The following is a 14,124-nucleotide window of genomic DNA, read 5'->3' on the forward strand; positions in this document are numbered from 1 at the left end:
TCATGACATTCACGAAACGCGACGCGATACAAGACACGACACTTATGGTTTTTACAATCGCCAAAATAATTAAAAAAATAACTTGATGCCGACCGGTTTTGGGCTCAATGCAACCCTTTTACGGGACAAATGTCCGAAGTGTGAGTGAGAGAGAGCGGAATAAAATGAGCTCAATACAATTACTTCCAGCATCGTGCGGCGAATGACACCCTCCTTATCTGAAACTAGTGAGATTTTTGCAGCTTGTGTCAAAAATTCATTCGAATCCATCCACTCCGAGCAGAGATATTGAATTTATTCGCGTTTTATACCTATTTTTTCCACTGTGCAATGTGAGCGATTATTATTTTTTATTTTAGAAATTTTAAACCTTGTGGTTGATTACTAATTGGTAAAACTACAAAGTCAGTGCAAAACCTACAAACTTTTTATTTAAACCGACCCTTTATTTTGTCTCGCAGCTTTTTTCCAATTTTATTTTCACGCTTTTCCTAAGTTCGCCTAAACGTGCACAGATCATAATCAGCACTCTCGTCCTGGTGGAACTGTATCAGCACCAACTCGTAGGTAATAATCGAGCCCGTCACTTTCAGCACCAGCTTCCGAGTCATGTTGAAAAACTTCATCCCCGTTAGTGCCACCGTATCGTTGATGACCTCTTCCGCAAAGCGTTTCGCTTCCACGCACCAACCGTCACGGGGAATGGCCCGCAGGACTTCGAACGGACGTTGCGATTCGTCATTGACGGCGGCCGTACACATCGACACGGCCAAAGTGCGTCCGATCAGGAAGGCTAGCCCAAACCAGAAGTACACCGTGTGAACCAAGGTCGGATTGGTACTGAAACGTGGGAAGTTGAGTTAATCGATATGAGTTGGCGAGGGTATCGCTGGGAATTACTTTAAACTGTTCAGGATTGAGGCGCAAATGAAAAATAGATTGTTTGAAATCGACAGCATGGTGATGATAGAAATTGCATCATCTACGAACTGCACTAGGTCACAGATGTTGCGATAGTTCTGGCGTTGCTCCCCCCAAAACTGTTCCGTCATTTTCTGCAAATACAGACAGTTAAGTAAGAGTGAATCGTGCGACTTATCTATAATACTTCTCGCTTGTGGGTCATCAGATGGTTGTTGATTCTGCGGAACGTGTGAGACAGCCCGATGCTAACAATTATGACAAAGAGATCGATGTAACTCCAAACGAAGGTGCTGATCACGTTGATGAATTTGACTACAAATCCCCGAATCTCCGAATACTCAAAGTAGTAGAAAACGTACAGAAAGTTGGATTTGAAGAACATTTTCAGCGGGTCTTTGATGTTTGGGCAGTTGGGGGTGTAGTAGACGGCAGCCACAATCGACAGCATATGCTCCATCAGCGAAAGGGTGATTACAAGGATCGAAATAAGCTTGATCTTATTGGCCAGTTTCCCTCGCTCCAAGATGTTGCTGCTCTGCGGTAGAAGCTGTTCAACGCTGAACCATTTCCGCATTAAAAATGGCCACTTTTGTGCCACCCGTATAAAGCAATACATTCCGTAGAGGTTGTACGAATAGAAGAACACCCCCGTCAGGCGAGAAAAGTTGAAGTTCTTCTGGACAAACCTCAGCGTACTAGTCACGGCCAAGAAAGCGGTCCCCAGAAATGCCGCATATGAATAGAAGATTCGTTTACTTTTCCAAGAGAAGTGAAGCTTTCCAGTATCTTTGTGTCCGATTCCACAAACAGGCATTATCGAGAAGAGCTGAGCCGTTATAAGTAGACCAGAAACGGCGTCATGGAACGACCCATCGTGAATCCAGTTATCTCTAGTAGCTCGTTTGGGATGCTTGAAGTACTTTAGAAATGATAGAGATTTTCCTTGCACGGGGACCAGCTCACCGTTGAACCTTGAATCATGAACAGCCGTAATAGATATCTCAACATCAGCTGTAAGATTACCTACCGCACTATCTTCCCTGTTTGTCGAGGCTCCAACCCTTGGTGAAGAAATTTCTTCGCCATTGTAGAAAATCTGCCGACTTGGTTCATTTTTTCGGTCATCATAATCATTTAACGAACGAAGGTACACTGAAACGCTACAATCCGTGGCATCTCTTTTACATTGTTAGGGCAGTCCCGACTATGCACAAGAATGAGAAAATAAACAGCTGCAGTCGAGGGCTTTGTTGGAAAAACAACCTGACCATTTGGCACGAAAGTTGTTTTTAGCTGCTCGCCTACCATGCAGCAATACCAATTAGGGGAAAGTGCGGTAGGATGCCGTTTTTCAAACTTTCATCGTTTTTAATGACAAATAGCCATGGAGTAAGATGCCACTTCATGAAAACATTCAAAAATTACGTCCATCAGTTTTGGGGCATTTCCAACTCACTTACCCCCTCTGTCCCGCTTTTTTTGTATACTCGTGGAGTGTCACACCTCTCCCCGCTAAACGATGGTCGTCATATTTGAATGACACCTAGCATTGATTGCGTAGACATCAACAACCATGCGCCTCCATGTGTGCCTTAATCTCCTTGGAAACACTTGGCTATTACCAGCCAAGTCACCCAAAAACCTTAATTGCAAACACGAAAAACCGGAAGTTGGGAAATCGAAAGATTTTCCGTGGGTTTGGCGGTCTAGCTTCTGGAAGAATGTTTAATGCAAACATGCCATCATTCACCTATAGTATACCTATAGTCCCATTCAGGAATGATTTTATGAGTTGGGCCATTTTACCCCATCTTGGCATTTTGGGCTCGGTTCCCCAAGCAAGCATATTCAGTGCCGTTTCGTGTTGGCAAATCGTTTACAAAAGGATATGACTGACTGCGGAACTGCGGATAGAGATATGGATCAACACTTGGCTTCCTGACGAAAAGCCGTCGATGAATGGATCGTGGGTTGGATTATCATTTTGTTGCGGGATGTGGAAGGCTTCAGTTGGTTTAATAATGGATTTGCGAGTGGGTGCTCTGAATGTATAGGTTTATTAGGGTTATTAATGAGGATATCAGTTGCTGTGATTGAAGTTAAACGTGTGTCCAGTTTAAATTTTTATTTTGTTTACATCAACGGACCTTGATGAATAATGTCAACCCTAATAGGGCACTGCATGAAATTCTCTCCGTCTCTTTCACTCTTACAGAAATTTCGTAAACAACAAGGCCAAGAAACGTCAAAACCCCATACAAAATCAAAACAATGCAGTGCCCATATAACCCAAATAGACACGTGCACTACAGTGCACTACGCCAGTATATGCTAGTGGCTCTACGTTCCCACTGAAACTTTGCCTGCCTTATCTTCAAACTCAAGGGCGTAGCCAGGGGGGGGGGGCAGGGGGGGGGGGCAGGGGGGGGGCCGTGTCCCCCCCCTTGACCGAGCAACTATATTCTAACTTAACCGAGAAACATAGATGATCAGAGCTGTTTTTGACTAGTAAAAATAAAATTCTCCTGCATCCTCGTATTTTTTTAATGAGTGCAGGAATTCCTTCGGAAATTCTTGAAGGAATATCTTCGAAAATTCCTGAGGGAATTCCTTCGGAAATTCCTGAAGAAATTCCTTCGGAAATTCCTGAAGGATTCCTTCGGAAATTTCTGGAGCAATTCCTTCGGAAATTCCTGGAGGAATTCCTTCGGAAATTCCTTGGGGAGTTCCTTGGTAAAATCTTGGATGAATAACTTTGGAGATTCCTGGAGGAATTCTTTCAGAAATCCATAGAGAAATTCGTGAGGAAATCCTTAGGTAAATTCCTTACGAAATTCCTGGACAAAATAATCGCAAACTTCCTGGAGGAATGCTTTTGAAAATTTCTGGAGGAATTCCTTCGGAAAGTCCTGGAGGAATTCCTTCGGAAAGTCGTAGAGGGTTTTTTTCGGAAACACTTTTTGGATTTTTTTTGGAAATTCTTGCAGGAATCCTTCGGAAAATCCAGGAGGAATTCTTTCGGAAATTCCTGGAGGAATTCTTTCAGAAATTTAGGGAGGAATTCCTTCGGAAATTGCTGGACGAATTCCTTTGGAATTCCAGGAGGAATTCCTTTAGGATTTTCTGGAGGAATTCTTTCGGAAATTCCGGGAAGAATTCCTTCGGAAATTGCTGGAGAAATTTCTTCGGAAATTCCTGCAATAATTTCTTCGGCAATTACTGGAGAAATTCCTTCGGAAATTGCTAAACGAATTCTTTTGGAAATTCCTGGAGGAATTCCTCCGGAAATTCCTGGAGGAATTCCTTCAGAAATTCCTGGAGGATTTTTTCGGAAATTCTTTTTAGATTTTTTTTTTGAAATTCCTGGAGGAATTCCGTCGGAAATTACTAGCCAAATTCCTTCGAAAAATCCTGAAGAAATTCTTTCGGAAATTCCGGGAGGAATTCCTTCGGAAATTGCTGGACGAATTCCTTTGGAGATTCCCGGAGGAATTCATTCGGAAATTCCAGGAGAAATTCCTTTAGGAATTCCTGGAGAAATTCTTTCGCAAATTCCTGAAGGAATTCCATCGGAAAATGCTGGATGAATTCCATTGAAAATTCCTGGAGGAATTCCTTCCAAAATTCTTGGAGGAATCCCTTCGCAAAATCCTGGAAGAATTCCTTCGGAAATTTCTGGAGAAATTCCATCGGAAATTCCTGCAGGACTTCGTTCGGAAATTACAGGAGGAATTCCATCGAAAATTCTTTGGCGAGGCACTTCGAAAAATCTTGGATGAATACTTTCGGAAATTTCTGGAGGAATTCTTTCAGAAATTCCGGGAGGAAGTCCTTCGGAAATTGCTGGACGAATTCCTTTGGAGGTTCTTGGAAAAATTCATTCGGAAATTCCAGAAGGAATTTCTTTAGGAATTCCTGGAGGAATTCTTTCGGAAATTCCGGGAGGAAATGCTTCGGAAATTCCTGAAGCAATTCTTTCAAAAAATCCTGGAGGAATTCCTAAAAAAATTCCAGAAGGAATTCCTTCCAAAATTCTTGGAGGAATCCCTTCACAAATTCCTGGAAGAATTCCGTCGGAATTTCCTGAAGGAGTTCCTTCGGAAATTCCTGAAGGAATTCGTTCAGAAATTTTTGGAAATTTCTGGAGGAATTCCTTCGGAAATTCCTAGGGGAGTTCCCTCGAAAAATTTTGGATGAATACCTCCGGAAATTTCTGGAGGAATTCTTTCAGAAATCTATAGAGAAATTCCTGAGAAAATCCTTGGATGAATTCCTTAGGACATTCCTGGAAAAAAAAAATCATTCTAAACTTCTTAAAGGAATGCTTTTCATGACTCCTGGAGGAATTCCTTCGGAAATTACTGGACGAATTCCTTTGGGAATTCCAGGAGGAATTCCTTCGGAAATTGATGGAATAATTTCTTCGGAAATTACTGGAAGAATTCCTTCGGAAATTCCTAGAGGTATTCTTTCGGAAATTCCTGGAGGAATTCCTTCAGAAATTCCTGGAGGTATTCCTTCGGAAATTCCTGGAGAATTTTTTTCGGAAAGTCTTTTTGGATTTTATTTTTGGAAATTCCAAGAGGAATTCCCTCGAAAATTCATGGAGGAATGCCTTCACAAATTCCGTTAGGAATTCCTTCAAAAATTCCTGGAGGAATTTTTTCGGAAATTCCGGGAGGAATTCCTTCGGAAATTGCTGGACGAATTCGTTTGATGATTCATGGAGGAATTCTTTTGGAAATTCCTGCAGGAATTCTTTCGGAAATCCTTAGGGGAATTTCTTCGGAAATTCCTGGAGAAATCCTTCCGGAATCTCTTGGATGCATTCCTTCTGAAATTCGTGGAACAATTATTTCGGAAATTCCTGGAGGAATTCCTTCGGATATTCTTGGAGGAATTTCTTTAAAAATTCCCGGAGGAATTCCATTGGAAATTCCTGGAGGAATTCCTTTGGAAATTCCTTCGGAAATTCCTGGAAAAACTCTTTTGGAAATTTCTGAAGGATTTTTTTTAATTCCAGGAAGAATTCCTTCAGAAATTCCAGGAGAAATTCTGTCGGAAATTCCTGGAGAAATTCCATTGGAAATTTCCAAAGGAATGAATTTCCGATATAATTCCACCAGGAATTTTGCGAAGGAATTCCTTCAGGATTTTCCAAATAAATTCCTCCATTTATTTCCGTGAGAATTCCTCCAGGAATTTTAAAAGAAATTTCTCCAGGAATTTTCAAAGGATTTTCTCCTGCATTTCCGAAGGAATTCCTCTACGAATTTCCAAAGCAATCCCTCCCGGAATTTCCAAAGAAATTTCTTATGGATTTGCCTTGAAATACCTCCAAAAATTTCCGAATGAATTCCTCCAAAAATTTTTGACGGTTGTCCTCAAAAAATTTCCTTAGGATTTTCTCACATAATCCCCAAACGTGTTTCTGAAGGTATGTTTGAAGAAGTTTCTCAAGTTTTCGTAGGAGTTCCGCAATACATTTTTGAAGGAATTTCTTGAGGAATTTCCGAAGAAACTTCTCAAGGATCTTTCGCTGGAATTCCTTGAGGAATTTCAAAAAGATTTATAAAAAAAAAACCGAAAAAATTCCTCAACGAACTTATCAAACAATTTCTCACGAAATTTCCGAACACAAAAAATCCAAACGAACTCCTTTAACAATTTCCGAATTTTCCTTATCAAGGCTTTTTTAAAGGAATTCTTCAAAGAATTTCCGAATGAGTTCCTCTAGGAAATAAAAAATCACAAAAAGCATTTCTTCTGGAATTTCCGAAATATTTTTTCAAGGGAGTTTTGAAAGATTTTTAAAGAAATTCCTTATGAAATTTCAGAAGGGATATCTCATGAGACTTTTAGTGGATTTTTTTCAATATTTTCGAAAGAATTGCTTCAGGAATTTGGGAAGGAATTCTCACAGAAATTTCCGGATGAATTCCTCTAAGAATTTTTGAAGGTATTCTTCAAGGAATTTTCGGAAGAATTCCTCACGAAAACTCCGAAGGAGTTCCTCAAGGAATATTCTAAATCTATTTCAAAGAAATTCCTCAAGGAATTCCCGAAGAATCTTCTGAAGGAAATCGTAGAAGAACTCTCGACGTCTTATGGAATTTCTCAAGGAGCTTTAGAAATGAAGGAATTCCTCAAGAAATTTCTGAAGAATTTGTCAAGGAATTTCCGGTGGAATACCTCAAGGATTTTCTAAATAAATACCTGAAATTATTTTTTAATTGATTCCTTTAAAAATTTCTGAATGCATTCCTCTAGCAACTTCCAAAGATATTCCTCCAGGAATTTCCGAAGGAATTCCTTTAGAAATTTTCAAAGATTTTTTTTCCGGTAATTCCGAAGGAATTCATTAAAGGATTTTTCGAAGAAATTTCTCCAAAAATTTCTTAGGGTATTCCTCTATTCTTAGTTTGATTGGAATTTTTGAAAGAATTCCCAGATAAATTCTTAAAGTTTTTCTGGAGCTTCTCAAACGGATTTCTGGTTGAATTAAGAATGCTATTTGTAAAGAATTACTGGGGAAATTCTCAAAAGAATGCATGGTAAAATTCGTAATAAAACTTCTGGAGGAATTTTTGAAGAAATTTCTGAAGGTTTTCTCAACGGAATTACCGCAAGTTTTCCGAAGGTAATTTCTGCTGGAATATCTACATTAAAATAACCTGGAAAAATATTAAAGAAATTTCTGGAGAAACTGCTGGATAAATTCAAATTCATGATGGCATTTGTTAAGAAATTCCTGAAGCAATATCAAATATGATTCTTCCATTGAACCATTCCTGTTAATCACCCATTTTTCATACTTCACTTATATTTTTTTTTTAATGGTGAAGTATTTGAACTCCTTGTTACTGCAAAGCGGTTTTCAGTGTAAGGGTGCTCGCCCCCCCCTGGCCGAAAAGCTGGCTACGCCCTTGTTCAAACTTAGTGTTCTTTGAACACTTTCAAAGTTATTAATTGAATGGCTTTCTTTGTCTACCATTGCATGTATTTGTATGTTGTGAGGCAAGGACAATGCTACACTATGCCCAGGGTAGTCGAGAAAAGATCCTGACTCAAACGGGAATCGAACCCAACGTCTCCGGATTGGCGATCCGAAGCCTTATCCACAAGGCTAACTGGAACGCGTATATCACAGCATGCGAAAGGCAACGTACTATGGTCCACTTCACGAGTTTATGCTGGCCTACTTAATCTCACAGAAAAATTGACGTTTGAGCGGTGCCGACACCTCTCAAACGTCAAATTTCGTGAGAGAGAAAGCAGGGCAGTACAAATTCGTGCAGTGGATCATTGTTTTGTTCCCCAGTAACATGATTGTGTTTCTCGGGAATGAAGCAGCCTAAGCTTTTTATAAAAGACCAGCTGTCAAGGCAAACTATGTCTTGCCAAGCTGTGGTGGTTTGACAACTTTTGAGCTCATAACATCACCGCACTCTGGATTGGTTTCTTATCGATCGTATTGATTTCCTTCCCTGCTCATGAAAAATCAGCAATTTATCAATTTTCTTACTTTTCTAGTTGATTTTCGTAAATTTTTGTACATATTAACACTACCACCACGAATACGAATCGAACCATGCAAGAGTCATGCTGATCGGTTCATCCGTTCTTGAGTTTTGTTGCCTCAGATAAAGAGATAAACATTTTTTTTTTCATAATTATATATATTCCCGAGCCGATAAGGGAAATGCTGTGGTGGTAATGGATCAAGAAGACTATGATTCACGCGTCCATGCTATGATCAGTGCTGGTCCGTATGAAGAATATAAATTCAAGAACGGTAAACCCAAAGATCTCCTCAACAAAATGATTGAAGAGGTAAATCATACACGACAGAATGTGGCTCATCTGATGGGTGCCGAGAAGCTTGAAAGAAAGTTTCATGTTCCGAATCCAACGGTGGCATCTTTATACTGTCTACCGAAGATTCATAAAGACCCCATTGGAATGCGATCCATCTCTTCCAACATCCGTACTCCCACGGAAAAAATGGCAGCTTGGCTTGTGAACGAGATTAAGAAGTATCCTGTTGGGAATGGGAAAAGTGTGAAAAATTCATTCGATTTGGTGAAGAGATTGGAGAATTTCAAACTGCGGAGGGGAGAAATCTTAGTTTCGTTCGACGTCGCAGCATTGTTTCCCAGTGTACCTGTAATCGATGCCCTGCACAGCCTATGCCGACATCTAGAACGCAGCCGTGCCCCACACAACCACATAGAGGCATATCTATCCGTAGCCCAGGTATGCATGAATCAAAACTTTTTCAGCTTCAGGGAAAAGTTTTATAGACAGACGTTTGGGCTTAGTATGGGCAGCAAGTTGTCTCCTCTGCTAGCAGACCTCTTCATGAGTGACTTTGAGAATGAAGCTCAGAAGAAAAAACTGTTTCCAAGAGTCTGGTGGCGATACGTAGATGATGTGTTCGCCCCGGTGAAGGAGCGCTACCTAGACCAGACTCTGGCTTTATTAAATGAACAACACAGTACAATCAATTTTACTGTAGAGAAAGAAGTAGTGGGCAGCCTACCTTTTCTCGATTTGATGATCACCAGGAAGGAAGATGGCACGCTGAAATTCGGTATATATCGCAAACCCACATCAACGGATAGGTAGGGTATTGGTTCCCTTATTAAGCATGTGGCTCCCATTTTCATCCTACGAAAAACAAAGGATTGAAGCACTGTTTGTTTTGTTTATCATTTTTGTATTTTTTGTGGGAAGTGAGCACGCATGAAAACAAAAAGAACGGAATTAATCGGTGCCGTAATCGCTTGTTTTCGAATAGGATGAATATGGGAGCGTGAGATTACTGATGGCACTCGTACCCTATATTACTTCTGATTCTTATCATTTTGGCGCTCAGAAGCAAGCCGCTTTTCACTCCATGGCACACCGGCTCTATGATGTACCGATGGAGCGCGACGAGTTTGACGAAGAAAAAAGTCGCGTTTACACTGCAGCCGAGGTGAATGGATATGACAGATCGTTTGTAAACAAAATTTTGAGGAAGCATAAACGGAAAAACTATCGCAGGAACATAACTACACTCCAACAGAATCCAGAAACTGTCGGAAGGATCAGCTTGCCATTTTACCCCAGGATAACAAACCAAATAAAAACAGCACTTCGTCGACAAGATCTTCATGTTGTGCACAAAAGCGACAAGACCCTACGTGATCTATTATGCAACCTTAAGGACAAGGTACCACCGGATGAAAAATCCGGAATATACGAGATACCATGTAAAGACTGTCCGGCAGTTTATATTGGTCAAACTCGCCGGAAAGTGAAGGTTCGCTTAAAAGAACCCAAAAATGCTGTCCAAGCTAACAAATCAACCGATGCCAGTGTGGCAGCGCACTCAGCAGACTCCCAACACGAAATCGACTGGAGAAACGCAAAACTCATCAAAGGCGTGAGGAAAACATTGCACTTAAACGCTTGGGAGTCAATGTTTATCAGCAACACGCGAAGACCGTTGATGAATGAAAACGACCCTCCCATCGTGTCGTGTCTTTTCAATATGGTGGACACGGAATCTCAGTAGCATCTCATCTCTTCGGACGTGTATGAAGGTCGTACGAAAACTGAACGCAATCAGTCGGACATTGTCCTGTTGATGGGCGACATCGAGCCCGAAACCGGTCGACGAAAGGTAAATTTTAATATCTTGACGATACATAGTAAGAACTATAAGTGTAATGTCTCGTCTCAAGTTGCGCGTATTGTGAATGTCGTTACGGTTCTTACGTTAGCACAAATCACGTAAATTTAATAGTGAAATACATTTAGGCGCTGTACAAAGTGTAAGTGCAGCCGCCATTTGGAATCGCTCACGTAGTGCCCTAGTGGACAAACGAGCTGTAAAATAGATTAAGTGGTTAGAAACTATATATATAAAAATGAGTTTGAAGTCCCTTTGAGGCAACAAAACTCAAGAACGGATGAACCGATCAGCTTGGCTCTTGCACGGTTCGGTTCGTATTCGTGTTGGCTGTGTTTATATGTACAAAAAGTTACGAAAGTCAACTAGAAAAGTAAGAAAATTGATAAAGTACTGATTTTTGTAAGCTGGGAAGGAAATGAAACCAATCTAGAGTGCGGTGATGTTATGACCTTAACAGTTGTTAAACCACCACAGCTTGGCAAGACAAAGTTTGCCGGGGCATCTAGTAAAAAATAAAAAAGTATACAAATAGGACTCATATTGTTTGGCTCTGTCTATATGTTGAACATAACGTCAGAATATGTGCCATCATCAAGTTTTCCAATTCGATAAGGCGCCGTCCACAAATTACGTAACGCTCTAGGGGGAGGGGGGAGTACAGCCGAGTGTTACGGCCCATACAAAAATTTTAGAGTTTTCATACAAAAAAGCGTTACGGAGGGGGGAGGGGGGCGGGGGTAAAAAATGGTCGATTTCAGCGTTACGTAATAAATGGATGCTGCCTAATGGCTAAATCGGTCTCCAGTTAGGCTATGGATCGCCAATCCGGAGACGGCGGGTTCGATTCCCGTTCCAGTTGGGAAAATATTCTCGACTCCCTGGACATAGTGTGTCATTGTGCTTGCCTCACAATGTACAAATTCATGCAATGGCAGGCAAAGAAAGCCCTTTAATTAATAACTGTGGAGTGAAAGTGCTCAAAGAACACTAAGTTGAAGCGAAGCAAGCCAAGTCCCAGTGGGGACGTAGTGCCATAAAGAAGAAGAAGAAGAAGAATGGCTAAATCAAGCATGATCAGGATTTAGGAACACTTCGGCTTATTTAGATGGATATATCATAAGTATTGCACTTATAACGAGAAAGGCATAATCACCACAAGGTGGATTAATCTGGGTTTTTAAACCTTCGACTCAACACAGCAGAAGCACCTTTTGCGTGATGAAGGTTTACCTGTACGAACTTAATTCCTGCCATAACAAATTTCCTTTACCCCTCGAAATTGAGACGTAAGAAAAGTGGCCGATTATCCCGGAGACAAATAAGGTCCACTGCGTCAATGCTCCGTTTAACACAGTAAGGGCAAAATACTGTGGAGGGTGCCCTGGTACTCCACAGGCTCCGTTAACGATTAAGTTTTTATTAGACCCCCCTATCAGGTATCAGAAGACCGGCTCCAGAGGCACGTTATCCTCCATTTGGGACATTTGTGCCATCGCCATACATATAAGCCTATTTCATCATTTACCTGAGGGAGAATGGGGCAAGGGATGGAATGGGATTAGGAAAGGGAAAGGTGATGAAATAGGAAGGGGTACCCTAGAAAAGGGAATGAACGCATAAGCGCAACGAGAGCTTATAGCCCATACCACACCGGGTTTAATCAGTGCCCTGAAAAGAACACTGTAAAACGCATAAGCGTAAAGAGAGCCTATAGCTCATTGGAGGTAGCTTGTGACATCATGCGACTTTCAATATGACTTTGAAAGGCACGGCATCAAAAGCATCCTCAATATTCAAGACGTCACCCAAGCAAACCTACGTTTGAGCGAGTACTTTCTTGAAAACATACACAACTTTGTTTAAAAAAGTCACTGTGGACATCCCAAATTGGGAGGCATGTGAGTTCACATGAATAGGCATGTCAGCCAGACGAACATCACAGATGTGATAATCGACAATGCGTCTCAAGCATTTCAGAAAGAACGAGGTAACCAGATGAATCTGAAACTCATTCCATCTTTATACAACGCACGCACCCTTTCGGGATAAAACTGTGGAGTAATTTCACGCCATGTAAATACCCCATAAAAATACAAGAGTTCAACACAAATACTCAAATCCCTCTGGAGAAAAATAGGACAAAACCCCATTTCCTCCTGAAGATTTGAATTAAGCAGAGCTTTTTAGGGCCCACTAAGTTGATTATATAGCTATAATTCACAAGCGGAAGCTAGAGATTTGTAAATATGCAAAAGAATGGTTTATCCGAAGATATTGCAGACTACATCCCAAATTGGACTATCACACTTTTTTTGGTACGCCTAAAACGTGTGATAAAAGTGCACATTTGCCTCGGATCGTCTCGACGTCTTCGGTGCACTTATTCCTCCATTCACGAGGAATAAGCGCACCGAAGACATCAACTCGATCCGACGTGACCCTGCGCTGCAATCACACTTTGAAGGTGTGTGCACACTATTGTGTCAGTCCAATTTGGGGTGCAGTCAGCAATATTTTGAACTTAAACAGATCAGAGTTCCATTCAGGAATACCTCTTGCAGTCCGCACAGACCGCAAAGGACCAGCTTCTTCCAAAGCAATAGTTATGGTATACCACAATGGAGGGCGTTGTAGGTACGAAACCACATTGAAACTCTTTTGGAGTAGCATTGGAAGCGAGTTATCAGCAAAATGTGGTAGCAACCAATTAGTACAGGTTCCCTAGTTCGTTGAGCAGGGACGCCTGAATACGCAAATTTTGCGAAGGAACACTCAAAAGTGCAAAGAAGGTCAAATGGCGACTCCTTATTTGACACATGCCAATCAGTCAACTCATGACAAATTCTGCTCATGCAGAGATTGGTTAGGTGCAATTCTATGTTAAGTTATCCATGAACTGGACTACCTAAGTAATCCATCAAACTGAAGCACCTCAAATTAATGTTTGAGCTACTTCAGATGATGTAATCATCGTAGCAATACTGCCAAATACCAGCGAAAATATGCTGAATGCAAGAGCTTGCTTGAAGGCATCCATAAGGAAAGATAGAAACATACTGTTAACGTTATTCTAAGATATAGCATGCTCGAGGCACGACACTTCATTTATAATGAAAGAAGCAAAACTGGGTTCACAAGGTAACCTATACAGAAGTTACCCTACGAATATGAGCTTTTTTAGGTAGAGCCACTTAGGCCACGCACGCTTTTTACGCTGAAAATTGATCTGAGGTTCCCTAGCCGTAGCCACTACCCAAACTAGACAGGATTACACACTTCACAATCACAGCACAAAAAGGAAACATCAACGACAAATCAATCCGGTGTCAATTGAAAAACGCCAATAGCGAAAACGCATTAAGCGAACCCATATAAGTAGTAATGTAAGCTAATTTACAACATTTGAATAATCCCGCCCTTATTTAGCCTCAAATTTGAGGCTCAAGAAGGGCAACTGATTATCTCGGAGAAACGCAAGGTCCGCTGCACTATTGCTCCGGTTAGCGCAGTAAGGGCGT

At 41.1% G+C, this 14,124-nt stretch overlaps 1 protein-coding gene across 1 annotated transcript; it reads right to left on the reverse strand.

Annotated features, from left to right (window-relative positions):
- Positions 1-449: 449 nt before the first annotated feature.
- LOC109415107 (gustatory receptor for sugar taste 64f-like) lies at positions 450-2,862 on the reverse strand. The gene is given in 3 exon segments (XM_062860878.1): positions 450-1,055; positions 1,109-1,895; positions 1,952-2,862. Coding segments are annotated over 3 exon segments (1,458 nt in total). The 5' UTR covers positions 2,059-2,862; the 3' UTR covers positions 450-491.
- Between the last annotated feature and the right edge of the window lie 11,262 nt (positions 2,863-14,124).

This window comes from Aedes albopictus, chromosome 3 (genome assembly GCF_035046485.1).
Source record: "Aedes albopictus strain Foshan chromosome 3, AalbF5, whole genome shotgun sequence".
In the NCBI taxonomy this organism is placed as follows: domain Eukaryota; kingdom Metazoa; phylum Arthropoda; class Insecta; order Diptera; family Culicidae; genus Aedes; species Aedes albopictus.